The following is a 21,051-nucleotide window of genomic DNA, read 5'->3' as shown; positions in this document are numbered from 1 at the left end:
ACACTCACCGCCCAGTTCCTGCGCAGCTGTAGGAAGGGGCATAGGGAGCGCTCATCCAGCTGTGCAAGAACCGGGCAGTGAGCGCTCCCTCGCCCGGTTCCTGTGCCGCCCGCGGGGGAGGGGAGGAGGTGCAGGGTTTGTAAAAACGTACGGTAGGTATCCCAGTGCACATGTTAACAGCCTAATCCTGCAACCTTTACTCGGGTAAAATCCAATCGATTTTCCATTGAACTCCACAATTCCCATGAGAGTCTGATCTCGAGAAAGACTGCAGGGTTATGGTTTCTAGCATTTTAACATAGGAAAGTTTGCGTGACAAGAGAATTTAGACATGGTTTGGCTAGCCACATCCAGTCACCTTACTACAACTCGGTGCAGTGATGAGAATGGTGCACACAAGCCATCTACCTACATGGCTGGAATATAAGTTGGCCTCCTGTGTGTTGTTGATTTGATCTACAAAATCAAGCACATGAATAGGAAAAGAGGCAGAAGCAGCGTCACTAGGGACATGTAAATGGAGACTGGACCAAAGGCATTAGGGAGCCATTCTGTAGTGGTTGATGGACGGCTGAGACCCAACAGACTTTTGCATCTCTGCGCTGCCCTGCCAGCAGAAACAACCATCAGCAACCTATTCTCCTATCGACGCGAGGGGCAAGCACCTGAAACCCAGTGGTCTTTTGAAATGGAGCTAATGCAGGGATAATAAACAACAATCTGCCTCACAGTATTTAGCCTCGCTCCAGCTTGGCAGCAAGCGGGGAGGATTCTGCCCCCCCTCCCAAAAGGCTGGCTGAGCCCAGGCAAAGAGACTGCACAGGCCAGGCCAGAACCCATACTTGGCTGCTAGGCAGCTCCCTCAGAAAGCCTTTCATTGGGTTGGCTTCCTTGGGCCCCGTTGCTACGCAACAGCACATGCCTTTCCAGCAAGCTTCAGCTTTTCAAAGACACAGCCCCGGCCTCCCGGGCCGCCTCCCCTGGGCTCCCGCCTCCCCATCTGTGAAATGAATCAACGAGCGCCATGCGTGCTGTCGCGCTAGGAGCATTTTAAATCGAGCTGCGCGGTGGGACAAAGACGGGTTGAAGGAGGGCAGCCTCCCCTGCCCGGTGCCACCCAGAAGGGACCTCGAAGGGAGGGAAGAGAAGGGAGGGGAGAGAAGCCGGGGGAAGAACGCTGCCATTTGAAATAAACACATCTATAGCGTTAAAATGCGCATCAATGGGGGGGGGGGCGTTCAGTGCCTCTGGCTTCCCAGCTGTGTAGCTCACTCCCAGCACTACTCAACAGCTGCAGCTTAGCCTGAGGTGCCGGTTATTCCATCCTGCGCCCGCCATCTCCCATTCATTTTTGTACACACTGGCCTGCCCTAGGAGTTGGATCCTCCCGAATCAGGTTGGCAGAGGTGAGCAGCCATGCCAGCCCACTGTCCCACTCAGAGGCTTAGTGTTAAAGGAGGTAGCAGCGACCTAGCATGCCAAGCAAAGAAGACGGATGTCCATGGGCGGTGGGTGAAGGTAGGTCTGGGGGAGGCAAGTCCCCCAGCCCTGCCCACAGCCCCACCCCTGTCCCCCAGGAGTCAAGCTGCCACCCCTAGCACCACAGGGAGGGGGGAGAGCGGTGCATGGCCCCACCCTCCCTGGTCCCAGAACTTGGGGAGGGCAGGCTCTAAGGGAAGCAATACTCCACCCCCAATACACCTACAGTAGGCGTTCTGGGGGCGGAGAATGGGCGATGCCTCCCCCACCTCTTATATCTGCTGCCACTGCTGTTATCCCAGTGCTGGCCCACCTCTGGGGTGTGGTGCACCCCTCACAAGAGCTCACACTTATTAGACAACTGACGCTCTGAAGAGACCACCCCAAAGTGTCCCACAACAGTGAGGAAGAGTCTGAACTATTTTTTTCTTCAGATCGTCACCTCAGCTAAACCCCTGGTTTTAGTGGGTCCTTTAAGGCAGGATTCACTGTGTACAGGAGAGAAGGGCCTCCACAGGTCAGATGCTGCCAAGAGATATTAATCCACCAGCTATAAACGTCCTCAGTCAACCCACTGTCATGGGCACAACTTGGCACCAATTCATTGGCTTGCTCCAATGTCCCCCGCTGAGAATTAAATGAGGTGTATCCCTGAGTCCATCAGCTTTGTTTTCACTCCACCGTAACAGGGATTGGGTTGCCAGGGATGGCATCTGACCCTTAGGGTGCATGTAGCGTGTCCCATGGTGAACAGAATTCACTTATTTCATGGAGAAGACAACAAGTTCACTTGAGGCCTCCGAAACTGCCTGTGCCCTGAATGGTACACAGACAAAAGCCAGGCGCGGGTGATGGGGGGTGGGGGGTAGAGCTCCTGTGATCAGCAAAGGCCTAGGAGTCAAGACCTCTGGGGTCATTGCCACAAAACCTGCTGTATGACTGCACTTCAGGCTACGTCTAGGCTGCAGGCTTCTTGTGCAAGAAGCTTTTTGCGGAAGAGATCTGCGAAAACGTCCTGCGCAAAGAGCGCGTCCACGCTGCAAAAGTGCATCGGAAGAGTGATGTGCTTTTGCACAAAAGAGCGTCCAGACTGCATGGACGCTGTCTCGCAAGAAAGCTCTGATTGCCATTCACAGAATGGCCACGAGGGCCCCTGTGCTTCTTCCGATAAGCTGTTTTTGCGCCCAAAAAACCCTGTTTCCCGTCCACACACACCTTTTTGCACAAGAGCTCTTGCACAAAAAGGCTTATTCCTCAGAGAAAGCGGAATACCTCCACCGCAAAAACCCCTCTGTTCTGTCAAGTCACTGTACATTTTCTTGCGCGAAAACGTGCTTGAGATGTGGACACGCCACGAGTTTTAGCGCAAAACCTGCAGCATAGACGTAGCCTCAATGTCCTGGTGTGTAGAATCTTTACCTGCCTCAAAAATGTGACAGTGACGAAAAATTCACTAGCTGGTGCAAAGTACTTCGACAGGCATGGATGGGTAATGCTACCTAAGTGTAAAGTACTGTTTATTCATCCCTTCAACCTGTTGTGTCTCATGCTTAGGGGGTCCCCACAGCTTCAGTGGAAGTGGCAGATGCTCTGCCCCTCAGCAAAACATGCCCTGTGAGGTTACGGTATAATTACAGATTCTGAGCCGTCCTACCAACAGTTGGCTCACCACCAAAATTCCGGCATGCTTTGTAACGCCTTTCCTTCTCTTTCTCTGTTCCAGGGCTCGGCTCCCATTCTGGTCGTCATGGTGATCTTACTGAACATTGGCGTCGCCATTTTGTTTATTAACTTTTTCATCTAACTCGAGACTGTCTTGTTTGCAAAAATAAGAGTTACGTGTACGAACGGGGGGAAAAAAAACCCAAACAAAAACAAATCCAAAAAAAGGGAAAGATCATAACTTGAACTGTCCTACGACGACTTCCGAGTTTTTCCACAGAAGAAGAACAAATGATTGAGTCTCACTCACAGTTTGCCTTTTTTTCCTGGGTAATGTTTTTTGGATTTTAGCCAAAAGTCTTTGCTTGTACAACACTATGCTGTGTGGCATGGCAGAATGCTAACAACTCTTTGACCCTCCCAGCACCAGAAAGGATGAGACAGGACCCCAGCAAAATAAGAATCAGTTACGTTTCCCCTCCAGACTAAATAAAGAAAAAAAATGCAGGGGAGGGAGAGGTTGGGCAGATGGAACCAGGACATGGAGGGGGGTGTGGTGGTGAATGAGTCACTGGTGGAAACACACAATGCCCACTGTTGTGAAGTTGATGGCGGGAAAATCCCCTTTTATTCAGCCCTGTCCAAACTCCCCCCCCCCAAAAAAAAACCCTCATATTTTTCTTCCCCTCTCTCTGCTACCAGAAAAAAGCAGGAATGAGGAGAAAAGGGGGTGTTTGGGAAGGGGAAGAGACCCCTCCTGGATACACAGAATAGGGGATGAGGATGAAGTGGCCTATTTTGTTGCCATTTAAAACAATTCTGAAGCAATCAGCATTTTGCTTGGTCTGGGGGGCAGGGGAGAGAGGGACTGCAAGGTGGAAACATTGGACCTGCCATCCTCACTCGGCCAAAGACACACACTCTCCATTCAAAGCTGATTTTTCCTAGCTACGAATTTGTCCTCCTCCCGCCCCTCCAAGTAAATTGCCTGGTGGCTTATTACCCCCGCACTCCCTCCCCCCCCAACACACACACACATCAGGAGCGGGGATATTGACACAATCACCAGCTATCCCATCCTGAAATGACACCACCTGCCCCCACAATCTGCAGAGAAGGCCAGGAAGCTATCTGGTAGGAGGATCCATTCCGAGCCTGCAAAGGACATCTGGGGAGGCGCATGGTCCCAGCGGGCAGGAGCAGAGGAGCGTGGCTGGGTATGCCTGTTACATCTTGCCATGGACCGCTTCAGACATCATGCTTGGGCTCTGAGCATGTCGTATTTTTGCACTTTGTATGCAGGATGTATATTCCAGCTTCCGACATGTCCCTGTACAAAACCGTCATTGGCAACGGCAGCCTCTAAGGATGTATTCTTTTCGATCTGTCACTTAAGTTTTGTTTGTTTTTAACATCTTTGTCATATGGAAGTGGCCTGCTGAAGTTCCTTCCAGTCCTACCCTTCTATGAGTCAATGCCTGCCTTGATTTTTTCCCTCCCCACTCCCCCGCCCTGATAATATACAGCCATTAAAGATGCAGTACCCCGGTCCTGAGCTGTTATGGTCGCAATGACAAGAGCATGGTTTTAGCTCAGTTGCTTGGAAATTCCTGAAGTCCTGTGGCATTTCAAAAACAATTTAACTGCTTTCCCCACCCACCTCCATCCCCAAGCCCACATGCAAGTCCCTGCCTGATACGTCCGCTGTGCACAAGAATCCAATCACCGCAAGGTGCAGTTCAAATGGTTAACTGCCCCCTCTTAGATACCATTCCGATATCCACTGTGTCCAACCCACAATGACACCCACAGCAAATCAATTGGATAAAGAGGGGTGGGGGAGTTATGAGGATCAGATATGGCCCATATACAATCCTCAAGCACGGTCACCAAATCCTTCTCCTTTTACATACCGAGTGTTGGGCACAGCCCCCTGACGTGTGGACTTGGCTTTGCTTTGCTTATATTTTAGCTATTTCTCTGCTACCTTTTGAGCAGATTTCTTTATTACACTGCACTGGATTGCTATATTTTTAACCAGAAATAAACTAAAGATTAGAGCATGTGCCAGTTAAATTCACTTCTTTTCCTTAAACAGCCACGCTCATTCCGTCTTGCAGTTTTCTTTCTTTCTTTTGTGTTTGTTTTTCTTTTTGGGTTGAGGGTGTGGGAGGGAAGGGATGAATGGCAGATAATGTGAGCCTAATAACCTCTCTGATCACTTTGTTTCCAGGGGAACAGTCCATCTGTTTTTGGTCACCTTCATTTTTTCCCCCATTCATCTTTTTTAATATTGAATGGTTGCTGCAGACCTTAAGTGAACCAAATAACGACATAGTGTAATTGCAGCCCTAGGGAATCATACATGCTACAATGTGTTTTGTAAATCTGTTTGCAACTCTTTGTAAAGATTCTAGAGAACTTTTTTTGTACATTCCAGTAAGTGCATGACACAGAGATACCTACGGAAGCAGGTTACATATTTACATGCAAACACAGTACAATATTTAGATATGTATAAAACAGCACAAAAATGCATATCATTATCAAATAAAAGTACTAGTGGTTTCATGACTAGCTTTTTTCACACCGGTGACTTACTAGTTATTACTGCTTTTCTCTCAGGCCTCCAAGAAATCAATACACGGCTACTCCAAATTCAGTATAATTCCATTTGTCTTTCATCACTTGGTTTTGCTCTAAAGCATCCAACATCGGCCACTGTTGGAAGACAGGATGCTAGGCTAGATGGACCATTGGTCTGCCCCACTATGGCTATTCTTATGTTTGAGTTTCCATGGAACTTAACGTTCAATCACGGTGTCTAAGATTCAATGGGTCTGAATGACATCTGAAGAGCAATATTAATTGGTTCCCAAATAATGTGATTATAAAAAAATCCCTTGATTAACTGAGGTAAGTTGAGCAATTTGTCTCAGCTCTATACTGTCACATCCACCCAGAGACCAAAAATATTATTGACAAGTAACCCAAAGAGATACTCTACCACATGTGTACTGTAGTCGTGGCTCTCTCGTGGCTCTCTCATGTCTAAGGCACCCATCACCATAGCGTCTGGACACCACATCTACGTGCTGTTTTACATGTATACTCACGCATTGCTGGACAGATGAATGCAAGCAGCTGTGCTGTTCTGAAGTCGGTAGAATTTGCTTTTCAGGCTTAGGGATTTTCTCGTTTTCCTATTTCCTGTAGCTATTTCACACCAATCCAACCTCGGGTCTGGAACGTGCCCTCAAGCTGCAGGAATACAGCCAAGCTCCCCAGCCCCACCCTGCTCAGATGCTCATGGTTTTCATAGCTGGACCCCAGAAAGGCTACCTTCAGACTGCACCTGGATCACCATTGGGTCACGATAAAGCCACGTCTTTCAGGGAAGCGTTAGGAAGAGGGATACAAAATTCCCTGAACTGGTTTAGCACTGTGGTCTGTTCTTTCGCCGCCAGGAACCACGTGGAATGGCAGGGCCCCTTGGGACATTTGGTAACAGCCAGTGGCTCATTTTGCACAGGGGAGTCACGTACTCAAACCACTGAGGGCTGCACGTGGTTGAAACAAACTTTACACCAGTTCTCTTGCAGAGCTCCCGTTCGCTACATGCTAATCAGGAGCGCGCCGTTCGTGGTGACCCTGCTGGTGCAGCTGAAAGGCCTTGAAGAAACTGGATGTGGTTGGGCTGAGGGGGGAGGGGAGAGTGAAGCTTCGAGCACATGGGTAGGTCAGTAATTGAAGGCCTGGTTTTCAGAGATGCTGAGCCCCTGCAGCTCCGAGGAATTGCGGCTGGAGGGGGTGGATGCCTCACTGTGTCTGACACTCAGGCCCTCGCTGAACTGACGCGTAACAGGCACACGCTCCTCTCGCGAGCGCCCCCCTTGGCTGAGGGCACGTGGCTGGTGCTCTCTGCGGCGAGTCTTCGGGGACTCAGCCCTCCAGCCGCATCACATAACAGTCTGTGTGATGACACCAAAGCAAAACCCCTTCTCAGAAACAAGGCCAACAGGGGGGCCTCTCTCTGTAACCGCTCCCATGAGGTGTCCATGCACCTGCACAGAGCTGTGCTCCACGGCCTTTCTGGCTGCAGCACTCCAGCAGGGCCATAGCAGTGCAGTTTCCCCACTGAAGCACCTCAACGTCCAGGCCAATCCCGTGCCGGGGGCTAGTGACCGGGAGGCCCCAGACTTGCCCACTACTCCTGGTCCCAGCCCAGGGACCCTGTAAGTAGCAGCGGTTGCCACATCCCTTTCTCTAAGTTGTGTTGCTGCTCTAATTCCTGGGGCCCTGTGCAGTCTTCATTGTTCCCTCAGGGCCTTGGCCTGAGGGCGTCCCCACACCCAGCTCAGGGCTCCTTCTTGCTCTCGCTGGCTTCTGGCAACCCAGCCCTGTAGCTTCCTCAGCTGCCATGCCCCATCCACAGTCCTCCAGCTCGCACCAGGAACTGGAACTTACTCGAGCCCCGCAACTCTTCTTATACATACCGCCCTGATTGCCTGTGTTCTATGGCATCCACTCTAAGCAGCTTAGAAGACCCTCTTCACTGCCCTTTTCTGGGGGATGGTGTGGCAGGGCCATGAAGTCTGCTGCAAGAGGTCTACACCCCCCCCCCCCCCCCCGCTTCTGTGCAGAAACAATGCTTGATCTCTTCTTCTTGTTTTTCCTTCCCAATCCACACTGCGTAGCTCTGTGGCAAGTCCTGCCCCAAACCCAACTTTGGGACTATTCCTGAAGGCCATGCTGTGTGTAGGACCAGCACATAGTGCACATTAGAGCTTGCTCTGTGGAGCAGAGATCCATAATAGCTCCCTTGACTTGTTACCGGGCCTCAAACCTCATGATTCCCTACAGTTGCTTTTCTTCCTTCGTGCTTTGTTCCTCTTAGTAGGACTCCAGATTCCAACAGCACCGTGGGCCATCCTTTTGGCATTTAACTTGCATGTCAGCATCAGCTCATTCTTGTGGGGTAGGGGTAACTGCAGGCCTGCTGGCATGAATCCGGGCCCCAGACAAAACAATCAATGCGACACCCACCCACCCAGAGAAGCCCTGAGCGTAATTCCCCCCACCCACTCAGAAACCCCTACCCTGATACCCACCCCTAGCCTTTACCTCAGCCGGAGCTAGATGCCTTCCCCTGGGCAGAAAAGCCCCAAGCGCTCTTTCCTCTCACCTTCCCCCCACCCCACCCTATAGTGGTGGCGGCTGGATCCCGGGGCCCTAAATCGCCCGGCCCCTGGGCAATTGCCCCCTTTTCCCTCCCTCCCCCAGTGGCAGGCCTGGATAACGACCGTACTGAGCAAAGGTGACTACCAAGACCAGTGAATCCCACAGTTCTCAAATGGTGTCCAAAAAGGTCCAAACACAGAGTACGCATAGGAGCATTCGCGCCTCATAGGAATAGCGCCCTCCCCTATCCCCCACCCTTTATGACTTCTTAAGAGTTGACTTTGGCAGGGTGTGAGGATTTTTTTTTTTTTTTTTTTTTGTCCTTGAGGGTGGAAAAGTAGCCAAAGGCTTGACTGCCATGGATTGCTACAAATACACCCAGGCACTGTACCCCTGCCATGCAGCAGAACGTCAGTGGTCCAGCAGATCATGGCTTGGGTAGCTCTTGGGGCCATGGTCACACAGGATAGTTGCACAACTTGTGACGCAGTGGAGCAGCCTGGATTTTGGCACCCGCAAGGAGGGCTGGCTCCACGTGTGTTAGGGGGTAATTGGTCACTGTCTCCGTCTGTCGAGGCAGATTGGCTGTTTTGTGAAACGCTTGGCTGTAGGAAATATTTTGGGACGTTCTCTGGCCTGGGCTATGCAGGAGGTTAGACTAGATGACCACAATGGTCCCTCCTGGCCTGGGATTCTCAGAGCAGAGCACTGGAATCGCATCAATGTCCCATATATGCACTCATAGAATCATAGAGCACTAGAACTGGAAGGGACCTCGAAAGGTCATCAAGTCCAGTCCCCTGTTCTCACGGCAGGACCAAGCACTGTTCAGATCATTCCCGATAGACGTCTGTCCAGCCTGCTCTTAAATATCTGCAGTGATGGAGAGTCCACAACCTCCCTAGGTTTATTTATTCCAATATTTAACCACCCTGACAGGCAGGAAGTTTTTCCTAATGTCCAACCTAAACCTCCCCTGCTACAATTTAAGCCCATTGCTTCTTGTCCTGCCCTCAGAGACTCTCTTGCTCTCTCTTTTCTGGGTACCACCCTAGGTCTGTATAGACTGGACCTGCGTTGTGGTGCATCTGGAACGGACCGTAGGCGCTTGTTGCATTTTCCCGAAGACAAGTTGACATTGAGGGAAGGGGATCCATGGGGCTGAAGTCTGAAAGTCTGGCTTCCCAAGGAAGCTGATACTTGATCACTGGGCTCTAGTTTCTTGCTCGGTTGCAGTGGCGGGGGATGCTGTCTGGAGCCACTTGAAATCAAACACAAGGAGCAGGCTACTAGGCACAGGGACAGAGATGCTGAGGAGTGCAGCTAAGGCTGAGTAACAGGCACAAAGGCAGGGCTGCAGGACGGGTCCGTGGCAAAGCGCCTCTGCAAAAGCAGGTTCGTGAATTCGCCGCACCACCACAATGGAACTTGCAGTGCAGGCCTACACTGGGAAGGGAAAGCACAGTGTAGCCCCAAAAGAGCAGACACTGGGGCAATCCAGGGGGCTAAGCCGCAGCATGTGGTTTGCAGCAATTAAACACTAATGAGAACAAGTGCTAAGAGCACAGGCGAAAGAAGAGCAAGTGCACATTCCGATCGGAGAGCGGGAGCACAGGTGAGTCAGCACGCTACCCAGAGACGTTCGGGGTATAAACATGACGCTGGGCGTAAGCCAGTCCAGAACAGCACGGAGCATCCTGGCGGTAGATGGGGGACAGCAGCCGCAAGCCTTATTGTAAAGTGACTTCAGTTATAGGGGATCTCCAGCAGCAGTCTGTGTGGCCAAGGGAACATGCTCCATCTCCCATGCTCCATGACTTGCCCAGGGCATTATCAGGGGCTGATTGTCAGCGCAAAGGCATGAAAAAAAAAATCAGGTGCTTCCATAGCATGCAGGGTGTATAGCAAGGTGAGGAAGGAAGGAAGCCTAGGAAGGTTGTGGAACCTCCATCACTGGAGACATTTAAGAGCAGGTGAGACAGACACTTGTCAGGGATGATCTAGACCACTGGTTCCCAAACTTTTTGGCATCACGCCCCCCCTTTTGATTTTTGAGAAACCCTCATGCCCCTCCTCCCAAAAAATAGCAGCAAAACTTGGGGTGTGATTGACAGGAGTGTGTGTGTGGCTGGGTTGCCTCATACTCCTCCCCTCCCCTGGAATTTCTTCACGCCCTCCCAGGGGGGCATGCCCCCCAGTTTGGGAACCCATGATCTAGACGGTGCTTGGTCCTGCCGGGCGGGCAGGGGACTGGACTTGATGATCTCTCGAGGAACACCAAAATATTTTTTTTATGAGGATTTTTTTGTTGAGCAAAAAAAAGTGGTGGTGGGGGGAAAGGGTTGGGGGAAAGTTAAAAAGGTCACCTGTTGTTCTCTGCGGCACACCTCCAACTGCCTTGCGGCATATGGAACACAGTTTAAGAAACAGTGATGTAAGCTGACACCTACAGTCTGGCAGAAGCGATTCAGCTTATCACTCCAAAGGGTTCTGGTCTGGACCGTTTACATCGCCATGCAGATTGTCTGTCTCTCTGCCTCTTACACGCCTGCACGCCTCTGACGGTGAGGGTGTGCCTCACTCAAATACACATCTTCCATACAGCCAAGAGAGAGCACAGGTGTAAAAAGCTCCATTACATTTCAGTACGTTGCACAGACAATGCAGATGCATTTACCTGTTGACTTTCACCTGCCAATTTGGCTGAACCACAAAGCCACAGTCCTGACCACTCATCATTAAAGGCTCTTTGGCCTCATTTTCAAGTGTGTGAGCCCCGGTGGTTTAGCAAAGCAGCGATCCCCCTAGATTGAATTGTTTTACCTGGCTCTGGTTTCCTCCTTCGCTTCCTATCTCTACCTCGCTGCCTAAGGGAAGGTTTGCCACCCCCAAGAAGTAGCTGCATTTTGGTGCCAGCAAAGTGATCCTGCTGGGAACATAATAAAAAGCAGTGTGGGGCAATGTGACTCATAATGGATAATTTCAGTAATTCACTGTTGCCCACTAGCCTTCCCGCCGCTCCGCATGCTGACAGCATCCCAGAAAGCAAGTCTCTTGGTTAGCTGTAATGCTGAGGCATTCTGCTCTAGGGGTGAAGGCCCGGGCAGCCACTGGCCACATCTCCATGTAACAGGTTGATAATAAAGCAGAGCTTCTTGACATGATTTAAAACATTTGATGAGCTTCTGCTTTTTGTGAAAAAACTCCATGTTCTCGTCCCATCTCACTCAGAGGCGAGGGAGCTCAAGGTTTTCTCCATTAGAGACAGACCGGCAGAGGGTTAGGCAGAAGGGAGGTCATTTCTCAAAAGCCTGCAAATGGAAAATATGTCCAGATTCATGCCAGATGAAGGGGGCCAGGAAATGCCAACAGTATTCGTCTGCTGGAAATACCACTGAGGGAAGGAAACACCTGGTGAATAGAGCTGCTTGAAAATTCTCCACTGAAATCCCTCCCCCACAAGGGTGGAATTGTGGGTGGGTAGGGGGGCAGTAGCCATGTGCTCCGGGACACTCATCCGGTGCCCCGGACACTAAGGGAGTGAGGGGAAAGTACCTGCATTCTGTGCATGCCTCACACTTGGCTGGTTAAGGGTGCTCATAGACAAATCTTCGGACAAATCTTCCCATTTGATGACATTTTTTCCAGAAGAGGTTTCAGAATTGTCAAAAGCGCCCGTTTCAACATTTTCAATGTGGAAACTGTTGCAATTTCTGAAACAAACCATTTCAGCTGGCCTGCTCCAAACTTTTGCTCAGATTATGGCTTTGTGACATTTTTTTCCAGATTCACTTTTGGTCCTCTCTAAAATTCTAGTGGCACAGGAAAAACCATGTCCTCCCTGGCTCTCGTGCTGTGAGATGCACGTCTCTTCACTTGTCATCCTGCATGACCTGGCCAAGTGGCAAGAAAAAGATTAGATGGGCGGTGAGCTGGGACATGCACAACTGGAGACATGTAGACCTCTCTGGCCATCCATGAACATAAATCAAATACTTCTGTCATCCCTGCTGGCCTAAATAGCTTGATTACTGTAACTGCTTCTTCCTCACACTTATATCTGCCTTGCTGCTGACACCTCTGCTATCTGACCTCCTTTATCTAAAGCCACTTGGGGAAGCCAGGAAGTTTGGACCCTGTTTTATGAGGAAGGGCTTCAGACAGTCATCCCATCAAACGTTCCCGGTATTTAGTTCCTCTTGTACCAAGAACAACAGATGGCAAGGTAGATACAGACAGTGCTTCTAATTTAAAATGAGGACTGGACAGCACCTGAAAGTACTGGGATCTGAGGTGTTTAGTGGCCAGTGACTAGTTCAAATCCAGGCCTGGCCATTTGTGACTGAAAGTGGTTATCTGATGGCAGCAGGAAGGCCCATGCAAAATGGCCTGGTGGATTTCAGTCCGGTTCCAACAAGGCCCACTAAACTAACAGCAGCTTTAACAGAGAGATGAAAGGCTCATCATGCTTGTAGTGTGTTTCATTCAGGGGTCAACAGGCTTAGTGGGTAGACCCTGGCTTGACAGTCCTTCCACCTCCACAAAATCCTAGGCAGGATTTAGGGGGACCCAGGTCCCAACCGGGAGAAGCAGAGTTTCTTGGTTACCTGCTTTCGGCACATGCGTCACAACTGCCAAGGGGTGGGGACCTTCTGGCCTCATATTGCCCCTTTCTCTTCATGTGGGGGCTGTAAACACCAACCCTGTGCTAGCTTGGTTAGGGGCAGCACCTGAAGGAAGGGCTGAGGCTAGGGTTGCCAGGTGTCTGGTATTCACCTGGATAGTCCGGTATTTTCACCTCCTGTCCGGTAAAAAAATTCAGAGAATACTGAACACCTGAGATGTCCGGTATTTTCTGAATTTTTCCCCTGCCAGGAGGCGAAAATACTGGGCACCTGGCAACCCTACAAACACTCAGTGCCTGGCCTCCCCCATCCCCCAACACCCCCCTGTAGCCAGACAAAACCCCATCTTGTTTTTCCACGAGCCCCATCTTGTTTTCCCCCCCCCCAGAGAGCAAGAGAAAGGCAGTCAGCCTTTGATGCCCTGGGAACGCAGGTGTGGTGCCTGTCCCTTATTCTACCATAAACAGAAACCAGACAGTAAATGGGCTAGCTGACGACTGGGAGGCCTCCCGTCGCCGTGATGGCTAGTATCAGTAATTGACACGCCTGCACTGTCTCGGGAGAGGAATCTTCGCCCATCACATACCAGAGGTGCCCATTGTCTGCATCTTCCCAGGTGTGAATTATGCTTTGCACCCTTCGTGGGAAACTTGGCATTCAAAGCCATTTTTCCTGATTGGCCACTTAAGACCAGGAAGAAGCCCATGTGACCCAAGGGGTATAAAGAGGGTTGAGTTGCCCACCCAATTTGAGCTCCAATCACCTACACCTGCTGGCAGGTATTGATTGTCTCCCGAGGTCCGTGGGACGCCCAACCTCGCCCTACTTCTTCCCGAGGGATTGAGAGAAAGACGCTGGCCACGCCAAGTCTGGAACGCAGGGGTGAGAATTGTACCTGCAATGTGTTTTTCTTTATGTGTACACTCTAATTGTCTCTCTGTTGTAAGTTAGTTACTTTATTATAGTTTTCTTAAAGTCAAACTGCTTCATTTCTATTGTAAATCACCTTTGGTAAGGTGATTTTGCTATAAACTTTGGGAACAAGTGGGGTGCCCTCATTCACTTATAAAATATATATATCTATATACACTGAACCAAGTTTCTTTATTTCTTTTCTCTTTCTTTCTCCTATAAATAAGCCAGTGCGTGTCAAGCTTCTGACTTGAACCCGTGCTGCTGTACCCGAACCGAACACAAACAAAAGAACTTCAGCCGGTCATAAAAGGGACAGATATAGGGAGAGCTTGGGCGTTTGAATTTGTGTCACACCCAGGTGGCAAAATTCAGTTGGGGCGCTTCTCAGTCTCCCCGAGGCTGCCCGCTGCGAAGGAATTATGAAATTCTAGCAGCTGAAATCTGAAGCGTAATAAGCTCTTCCTGTACACACTGGGGCGTCTGTTAGCCTGTTTGGCTACCCTCTGCGACGGGACCTCGGTCCTAGCAGTAAAGTCACGGACGTTAAACTACTTTTCAGGGTGCCCTCCAGCCTCCTAGGCTGCCCGCTGCAACGAGACTCTGTCTCAGCAGTTGAAGACTTGGGTATAACACACACGCACACACTGCCCTGACCGTCGGCTGACAGAATTGGCGTAGTCGGCAGGATTTGTGATATCGGTTCAAAATACAGCAGCATGAAGCCTGTCACTGATTTTAGCAAGGTAGAAAAGAGCTTCGCCCAGGAAGGTTGGGCTGACCCTAAATGGGATAAAGAAATGTTAGAAGAGGAGTGGGGAAACCCTGAGGAACTGTGGTTGCAGTTCTGTAACTGGAGAACTGCTTGTAAAATGAAAAGGGGAAAGGGGAAAGGAGCATGCATTTGGCTATTTAAAGGTGCCCTGCAGACAGCATGTAAAAGCCATTTAAAATTGGAAATGGAGCTTGAAAGGGTACAGAAGGAGAGGGATGAGCTAGAGCGGCGCTGCCAGAACCTAGACACCCGGGCGCGCTTGCTGAGCAATGATGTGCACCAATTAGAACAACGTCTTGCTCCAATAATAAAAAGGGAGGGAGCAGAAAGGAGAGCGAGATTAGAGAGCAAGCCCCGAAAAATTAATCAAGCCAAAGTAGAGGCTGCTCTCTGGGTAGATCCGGAGGATTGGGATGGAGACATCTGGGACTCCTCCGATGATGAGTGTCCCACCTCCCCTGAGTTAGGGAATCCCCCTGTCCACATGAGACCCATCATCACATACCAAAAGGACCTAACTGAGAAAGATGAGAGTGAGGTTGATGAAGATAACCCCTCCACTAGCAAAAGGACAGAATCCCGACCCACCCGAATTACTACTCGCAGTTATGAGCCTGCAGAGTTGAGAAAGATCCAGGACGAATTTGCCAAGAGACCTGGGGAAGGGGTGATAGAGTGGCTAGCTAGGATATGGGACACAGGAGCTGGCCATACCCAACTGTCCTCCCGGGAGTGTGGCAGGGTAAATCTGGGTGCAGGAGTATTCCTTAGCCCCAGGAATCAGGAGGGTCCAAAGTCTATCTGGACCTTTGCCTGTAGATGGGCTCGGGGAATTCACCACGCTGACAGAGGTGAACCCACTAGCATCCCATGGATTAATGGGGATGAACTTAGAGGAGCCCTACAAACTGTTGCTATAATAGCTATGCTCCGTCAAGGGGGTCCCCAAAATGGGAGGCAGGAAGAGAGCCCATGGGAACAACAGGTAGTGACAGGAGATTTAAGACCAGTGCTAAAAGGGGCTCCCGGATCCTATAAGGCTATAGCACTAGCCACAAGAAATCATGCTCAGGACCACCGCATGACCTATCAAGACTTATTTGATTTTATGCTGCGGGATCTCCGAGAATTTGGGGAAACTGAGGCACCGCAGGTTAAAGTTAAGGTGCGGAATTTAAAAGGAGATTATAGAAGCAAGCAGGAAGGCTTTAGGCCTAGACGCGAAGTAACACCACAGGAGAGGGAATTTAGGACTAAATTGTGGAAACGGTGCTTGGATCTAGGGTTCACCCGAGATCTATTACATGGGCTGGCAACCGATAAGCTAAAGCTTCTGGCTGCCTCAAAGGGAGTTGAGCAGGAGAAAGCAGCAGTAACTCCTAGTGCTCCCCACATCAGCTCTGACCCTCCTCATGCACAGCTAAGGCAGCAACTACATGAGCTGCTGCCGCTTGTTGAAATTGACCAGGGAAACTAACAAGCGGGGGTCCAATCTCTCTCTGTATAAGTAAACTTGAGCAGGCAGAGAGAGAAAATCCTAACAACGACCCCCGGATTTTAGTAACAGTTAATGATAAGACTGCTGTCTCTTTCCTGGTAGACACTGGAGCCCAATTATCCATGATTAAAAGAGAAAACTTTCTTGGACCTCCACCTTCTGGCCGAAAGCAGGTTTTGGTTACAGGAGTAAACGGCACTATTGTGTCTTACCCGCTGGTCAAAGTAAAACTGGATATCCCTTTAAACCCCTACCAGCAGCCCAGGAAACATGAGTTAATACTTGGGAATGCCAATATACTGGGCATGGACATCCTAAAGGGCAAGGAAGGAATCATTGGTGGGGAAAGGTGGGCATTCGGAGCTGGCTGCAAACCCAGCACAACAATCCTGGAGGAGGGGAAAGTTCCTCTTTATAGTGTCAGGTTACTAGCCCAAGCTCCTGCTCTCCCACCATCAGCTGTGACTCATGTAAAACAATACAATGTCCCAGCTGAAGCTGTAGTGCCTGTCACTGAGCTAATTAAAGATCTGGAAACAAGGGGAGTCTTAATTCGCACTCACTCCCCTTACAACTCCCCGGTATGGCCAGTAAAGAAACCTAATGGTAAATGGAGGCTCACAATTGATTACAGAAAATTAAACAGTAACACAGGACCCCTAACAGCAGCAGTCCCCAACATAGCAAGCATTGTAAATACCATACAAACTTGGAACAAGCAATGGCTAGCTGTGCTAGATATAAAGGACATGTTTTTCATGGTCCCTTTACAGCCTGCAGACCAGAACAGATTTGCTTTTACATGGAAGGGTGTCCAATACACTTTCACACGTATGCCCCAAGGGTTCAAACATTCCCCCACTATTTGCCATGGGGCACTGTCAAAGGTCCTAGATGGTTTAACCATGCCACCTAGTATCCAAATGCTGCAATATATAGATGATATCCTAATAGGAGGGGACACTACTGAAGAAGTGCAGCAAGCTGTGGACTTAGTAAAGACTGCCTTAGAAAATCTTGGGTTAGCTTTACCCCCAGATAAGTGCCAGGGTCCCTCTCATGAGGTGAAGTTCCTGGGTGCTGTCTGGATGGGAGGGCGGAGGTCTGTGCCTGATGACACTGTACAGGAACTGAGCCAGGCACCTTCACCTGGGGACAAGTCCCAACTAAGGCAAACTCTGGGAGTTTTAGGGTTTTGGCGAAAACATGTGCCCGGTTTTGCTGTAATTGCCCGACCACTGTATAATCTGCTAAAGAAAAGTTCTGTTTGGGAATGGACCCCTGTACATGAGGAAGCGCTGCGGCAGCTAATAAACGAAATACACACATACCAAGCTCTGGGTCCAATCCATCCCGATGCTCCATTCCACGTGTATCTCACCATAGGAGCTACGGGAATGTCTTATGCCCTATGGCAAGAGAGTGAAACTGCACCCCGCCGCCCCATACAATTCGGCTCAAAGTCATGGCAGGGATCGCAAGCCAATTACACTCCCTATGAGAAAGTGCTCCTGGCAGCCTATACTGCTCTAAGGGAGACTGAGGAGCTAACACAAAATCGCGCTATAACCATACACACTCCCCTTCCAATTATTAAGCCCATATTGGAAGGAAAGGAGCTGCCGCCAGGAGTAGCACAGAAAATGACCACCCAGAAATGGGCACTGTACATACACTACAGAGTGGGTGGTGCAGACTCCGCACAGAACCCCACTATGATTAAGGAGTCTCTGTGGAGGGTAGGAATGCCCAGTGAATATCACCTGCCCCCACAGCCCTCTCCCATTCAAAACGCCGCTGCATTTGACCCATCTCACCCTGAGGGAGTGTGGTTCACAGACGGTAGTGCTAAATTGATTAAAGGGAGATGGAAAGGAAAGGCTGCAGCTGTTCCAGCAGACAATTCCACCACACCCTTAACCACCGATGTGGACGGATCAGCTCAGCTTGCAGAACTAGCAGCAATCAAGCTGGCTTGTGAAGCAGGTGCTAGTACTATCTATACGGACTCCTATGCTGTATGGGCAGGAGCCACCCAGTGGATAACTAACTGGAAAAATAACCACTGGGAAATAGGAGGGAAATCCGTATGGGGATTAGAGTACTGGAAGTGGATATACCACCATGCCACCCAGCAACCCCTAAGTATTGGACATGTGTCAGCACACCAAAAGAATAACACCCCAACTGCACAATTGAATAACCTAGCTGATGAAGCAGCACAGATCTCTGTTACCCAGGTGGACTGGGAACGCCTATACATCTGGCTGCATGAAAATCTGGGACACACGGGGAGTGAGGAGCTGGTGAGGCAGGCACATATCAGGGGGTGGCCCATCACCCACCAACAGGCTAGGGATTTAGTGCAAGCCTGCACTACATGTACTGAGACCAGGAGGCATATCACGGAAGGACAACGGTTTGCCAAACTAAGGGATGGGAAAACGCTATGGGGGACCTGGCAGATCGATTATGTGGGTCCATTGTCCACCACCAGGCAAGGGTGGAAATACATTCTCACAGGAGTGGAAGTCATCTCAGGTATAGGGTTCGCTTACCCTACTCGTTTAGCAACAGGACTATCCACAATTATGGGACTGAATCGCCTAATTGCACTTGTCCCAACACCTCAGGAAATTCAATCTGACAATGGCTCACATTTTAAAAACAAGCCTGTCCAGGAGTGGGCTCTCCAGAATGGAGTCCAATGGACCTTTCACCTCCCATACCGACCTCAGTCCAATGGCATAATTGAGAGATGGAATGGACTGCTAAAATACCACCTTAAGCCTACAGAGGGAACCTGGGGAGGCAGACTGGATGCCGTGGTTCAACGGCTAAACAATCGGCAAACCCCTACGGGTAGCCCAATTAGCAAAGGATTTTTCCCAACAAGGAAAGCCTCTCTGACTCCAGGGACACCACTAACGGACTCCAAATATGCCCCTGGGGATACTGTTGTGGTCAAACACCCCAGCCTGGGCACACATACCTGTGTACTTCAGTCTTATAAAAACAAGGGCGTTTGGATTATTGCAAACCCCAACAAACTGCCACTAACCATTTCTGAGGCTTGGATTGTATCCAAGACCGGCTGACTTTTTGTTTTGTTGCAGGGAAGGAGTTAACAAGAGAACAATACCTCATTACCCAACTCAAGACGCAGCATGACTCCGGATCGAGCTTTGCTGTTTCTCCTAATCACTGCGATCTCCGCTGTACCAGAGCACCCTCTCAGGAATGCTATCCAGACTATTGCCTCTGCAGCCGATGCTACAAACTGCTGGATATGTACCCTGCTAGGTTCCCCCACAGGACTGGGAGTTGAATTTGTCCCTTTAAACTTAAATGACTGGTGGAACAAGAGCAACGTTTTCAAGTGGGGACCAGCCTGGTTTGATGACAGCAGCTCCAGCGACTACAAACTTTTAAATGACTCTGGGAAGGGAACTTGGGGGTGGCATGGACAATGGCAACCTACACTATGGGGTCAACCTCTGGAGTATATAACAGGAACCTCTAGGGAAGTATACCCCATCTGCTTTGAGAACAAAAATGGTACAGGACCTCACCTCGGGTGGTTAGGGGATCAGCAGTGCACCCACATAGTAAGTTTTAATAAGAAACTAAAGGTCTGGGATGTCTATCCCAGTGCAACCCACCAAAAACCCTTAAGGTGCGGGGGATATAATATCTCCCACAGTGGCACACCACTATCTAGCAATGTCACCATTATTCCCCTAAACTTCAGCCAATACCTGGAGGGAAAAGCCTGGTACAATCAGTCATTATTCATAATTCCTAACACCGGTCAAATATACAACCCCACACTGGTAACCAGTAATACCCTACTCCCAAACCAGTGCGCTAGGACAGAGCTTTTTGCAGCGGACCAGGTCCTACAGGATTTGCTGCTTGCCTTACATTGCACAGCTGCTAATGATAGTTACTGTGCTACCCACCATACCCCAAAGAAAGGACCCACTGGAACAGGGTGGTATAAGGGACCCTACTCCCCCATTCTGAAGGAGGAGCCAGGACTCTTTTTCATTTGCGGGCAGAAAGCCTACAAGTATCTGCCACTGAATTGGATGGGGCGCTGCTCAATGGGGCACGCTGCCCCTGGGGGACTCACTGTACACCCTCACATTATGGCTCCTGGTATTACTAATCTTGGGAGCTTCTTACACCGGTCACCACGAAGGTTTTCCACTAATCCCCTTATAATACGTCCCACAGGCTTCCACCAGTTCGTCCGTGCGCTCCTGCCCTGGCTTGGAGTAGCTGAGCTAGAGAAGGCAATAGTAAATGTATCTGGGCAAATAGAACAGGCACTCAACCACACTGCAGATGCTCTGGGCTTGCTTAACGAGCAAATTCAATCAGTAGCCCGTTTTGCCCTGCAGAACAGAATAGCCTTGGATGCAGTTTTGGCCCAACAGGGGGGAGTATGTGCGGTAATCAACCAATCTTGCTGCTTCTATGTAAATAAATCAGGACAAATTGAACAAGATGTACTCGCTATAAAGGGCGCTGTTAAGGTACTACATGCTGTAACTGAGGATGGAAAAGCCTCATGGCTAGATTGGCTAGCCCAACACCTAGGATTTTCGTTAACTCCATTCCTTCACTCTATTGTAAATACTATATTAACCGTTTTACTTGTTGTAATTGCTTGCTGCATGCTTCTATGTATTGTTAAGCGTTTGGTGTACACTGCTACCTCCTCTGTACAGGTCCGATATATGGCGTTGGGAAGCGATCCTAATCAATCCCTTGATCCAAAATTATCTGATCAGACCCTGCCGATAGGGCGATTTTAGCTTCCTCCAAGAAGGGCAAAAGGTGCTGGCATCACCGCCATCTTGCGTTCTGAGACATAGTGAGGCGTGTCAAGGGGGTGGAATGTAGCCAGACAA

The 21,051-nt window shown here is 49.9% G+C and overlaps 2 protein-coding genes across 2 annotated transcripts in view; both read left to right on the top strand.

Annotated features, from left to right (window-relative positions):
- Positions 1–5,710, top strand: part of JPH3 (junctophilin 3) — a 165,882-nt gene extending 160,172 nt beyond the window's left edge. The window contains exon 6 of the mRNA XM_075939927.1: positions 3,203–5,710. Within this exon, the coding sequence (XP_075796042.1) occupies positions 3,203–3,283 (81 nt within the window). The 3' untranslated portion in view covers positions 3,284–5,710. The remainder of the gene's footprint in view (positions 1–3,202) is intronic.
- A 13,589-nt stretch (positions 5,711–19,299) lies between these two features.
- Positions 19,300–21,051, top strand: LOC142831043 (endogenous retroviral envelope protein HEMO-like). Its single transcript, XM_075939926.1, has one exon. It carries the CDS (start codon positions 19,300–19,302, stop codon positions 20,953–20,955), a length of 1,656 nt encoding a protein of 551 aa, XP_075796041.1. The 3' UTR covers positions 20,956–21,051.

Source organism: Pelodiscus sinensis, chromosome 12, assembly GCF_049634645.1.
Source record: "Pelodiscus sinensis isolate JC-2024 chromosome 12, ASM4963464v1, whole genome shotgun sequence".
Taxonomy (NCBI): Eukaryota; Metazoa; Chordata; order Testudines; family Trionychidae; genus Pelodiscus; species Pelodiscus sinensis.
The sequence above is the reverse complement of the archived record's forward strand: the minus strand, read 5'-3'. Positions and strand labels throughout refer to the sequence as shown.

Bases quoted from the DNA above. Each gene is read 5' to 3' on its own strand.
- LOC142831043 (XM_075939926.1), top strand. From the start codon at position 19,300: ATGACTCCGGATCGAGCTTTGCTGTTTCTCCTAATCACTGCGATCTCC.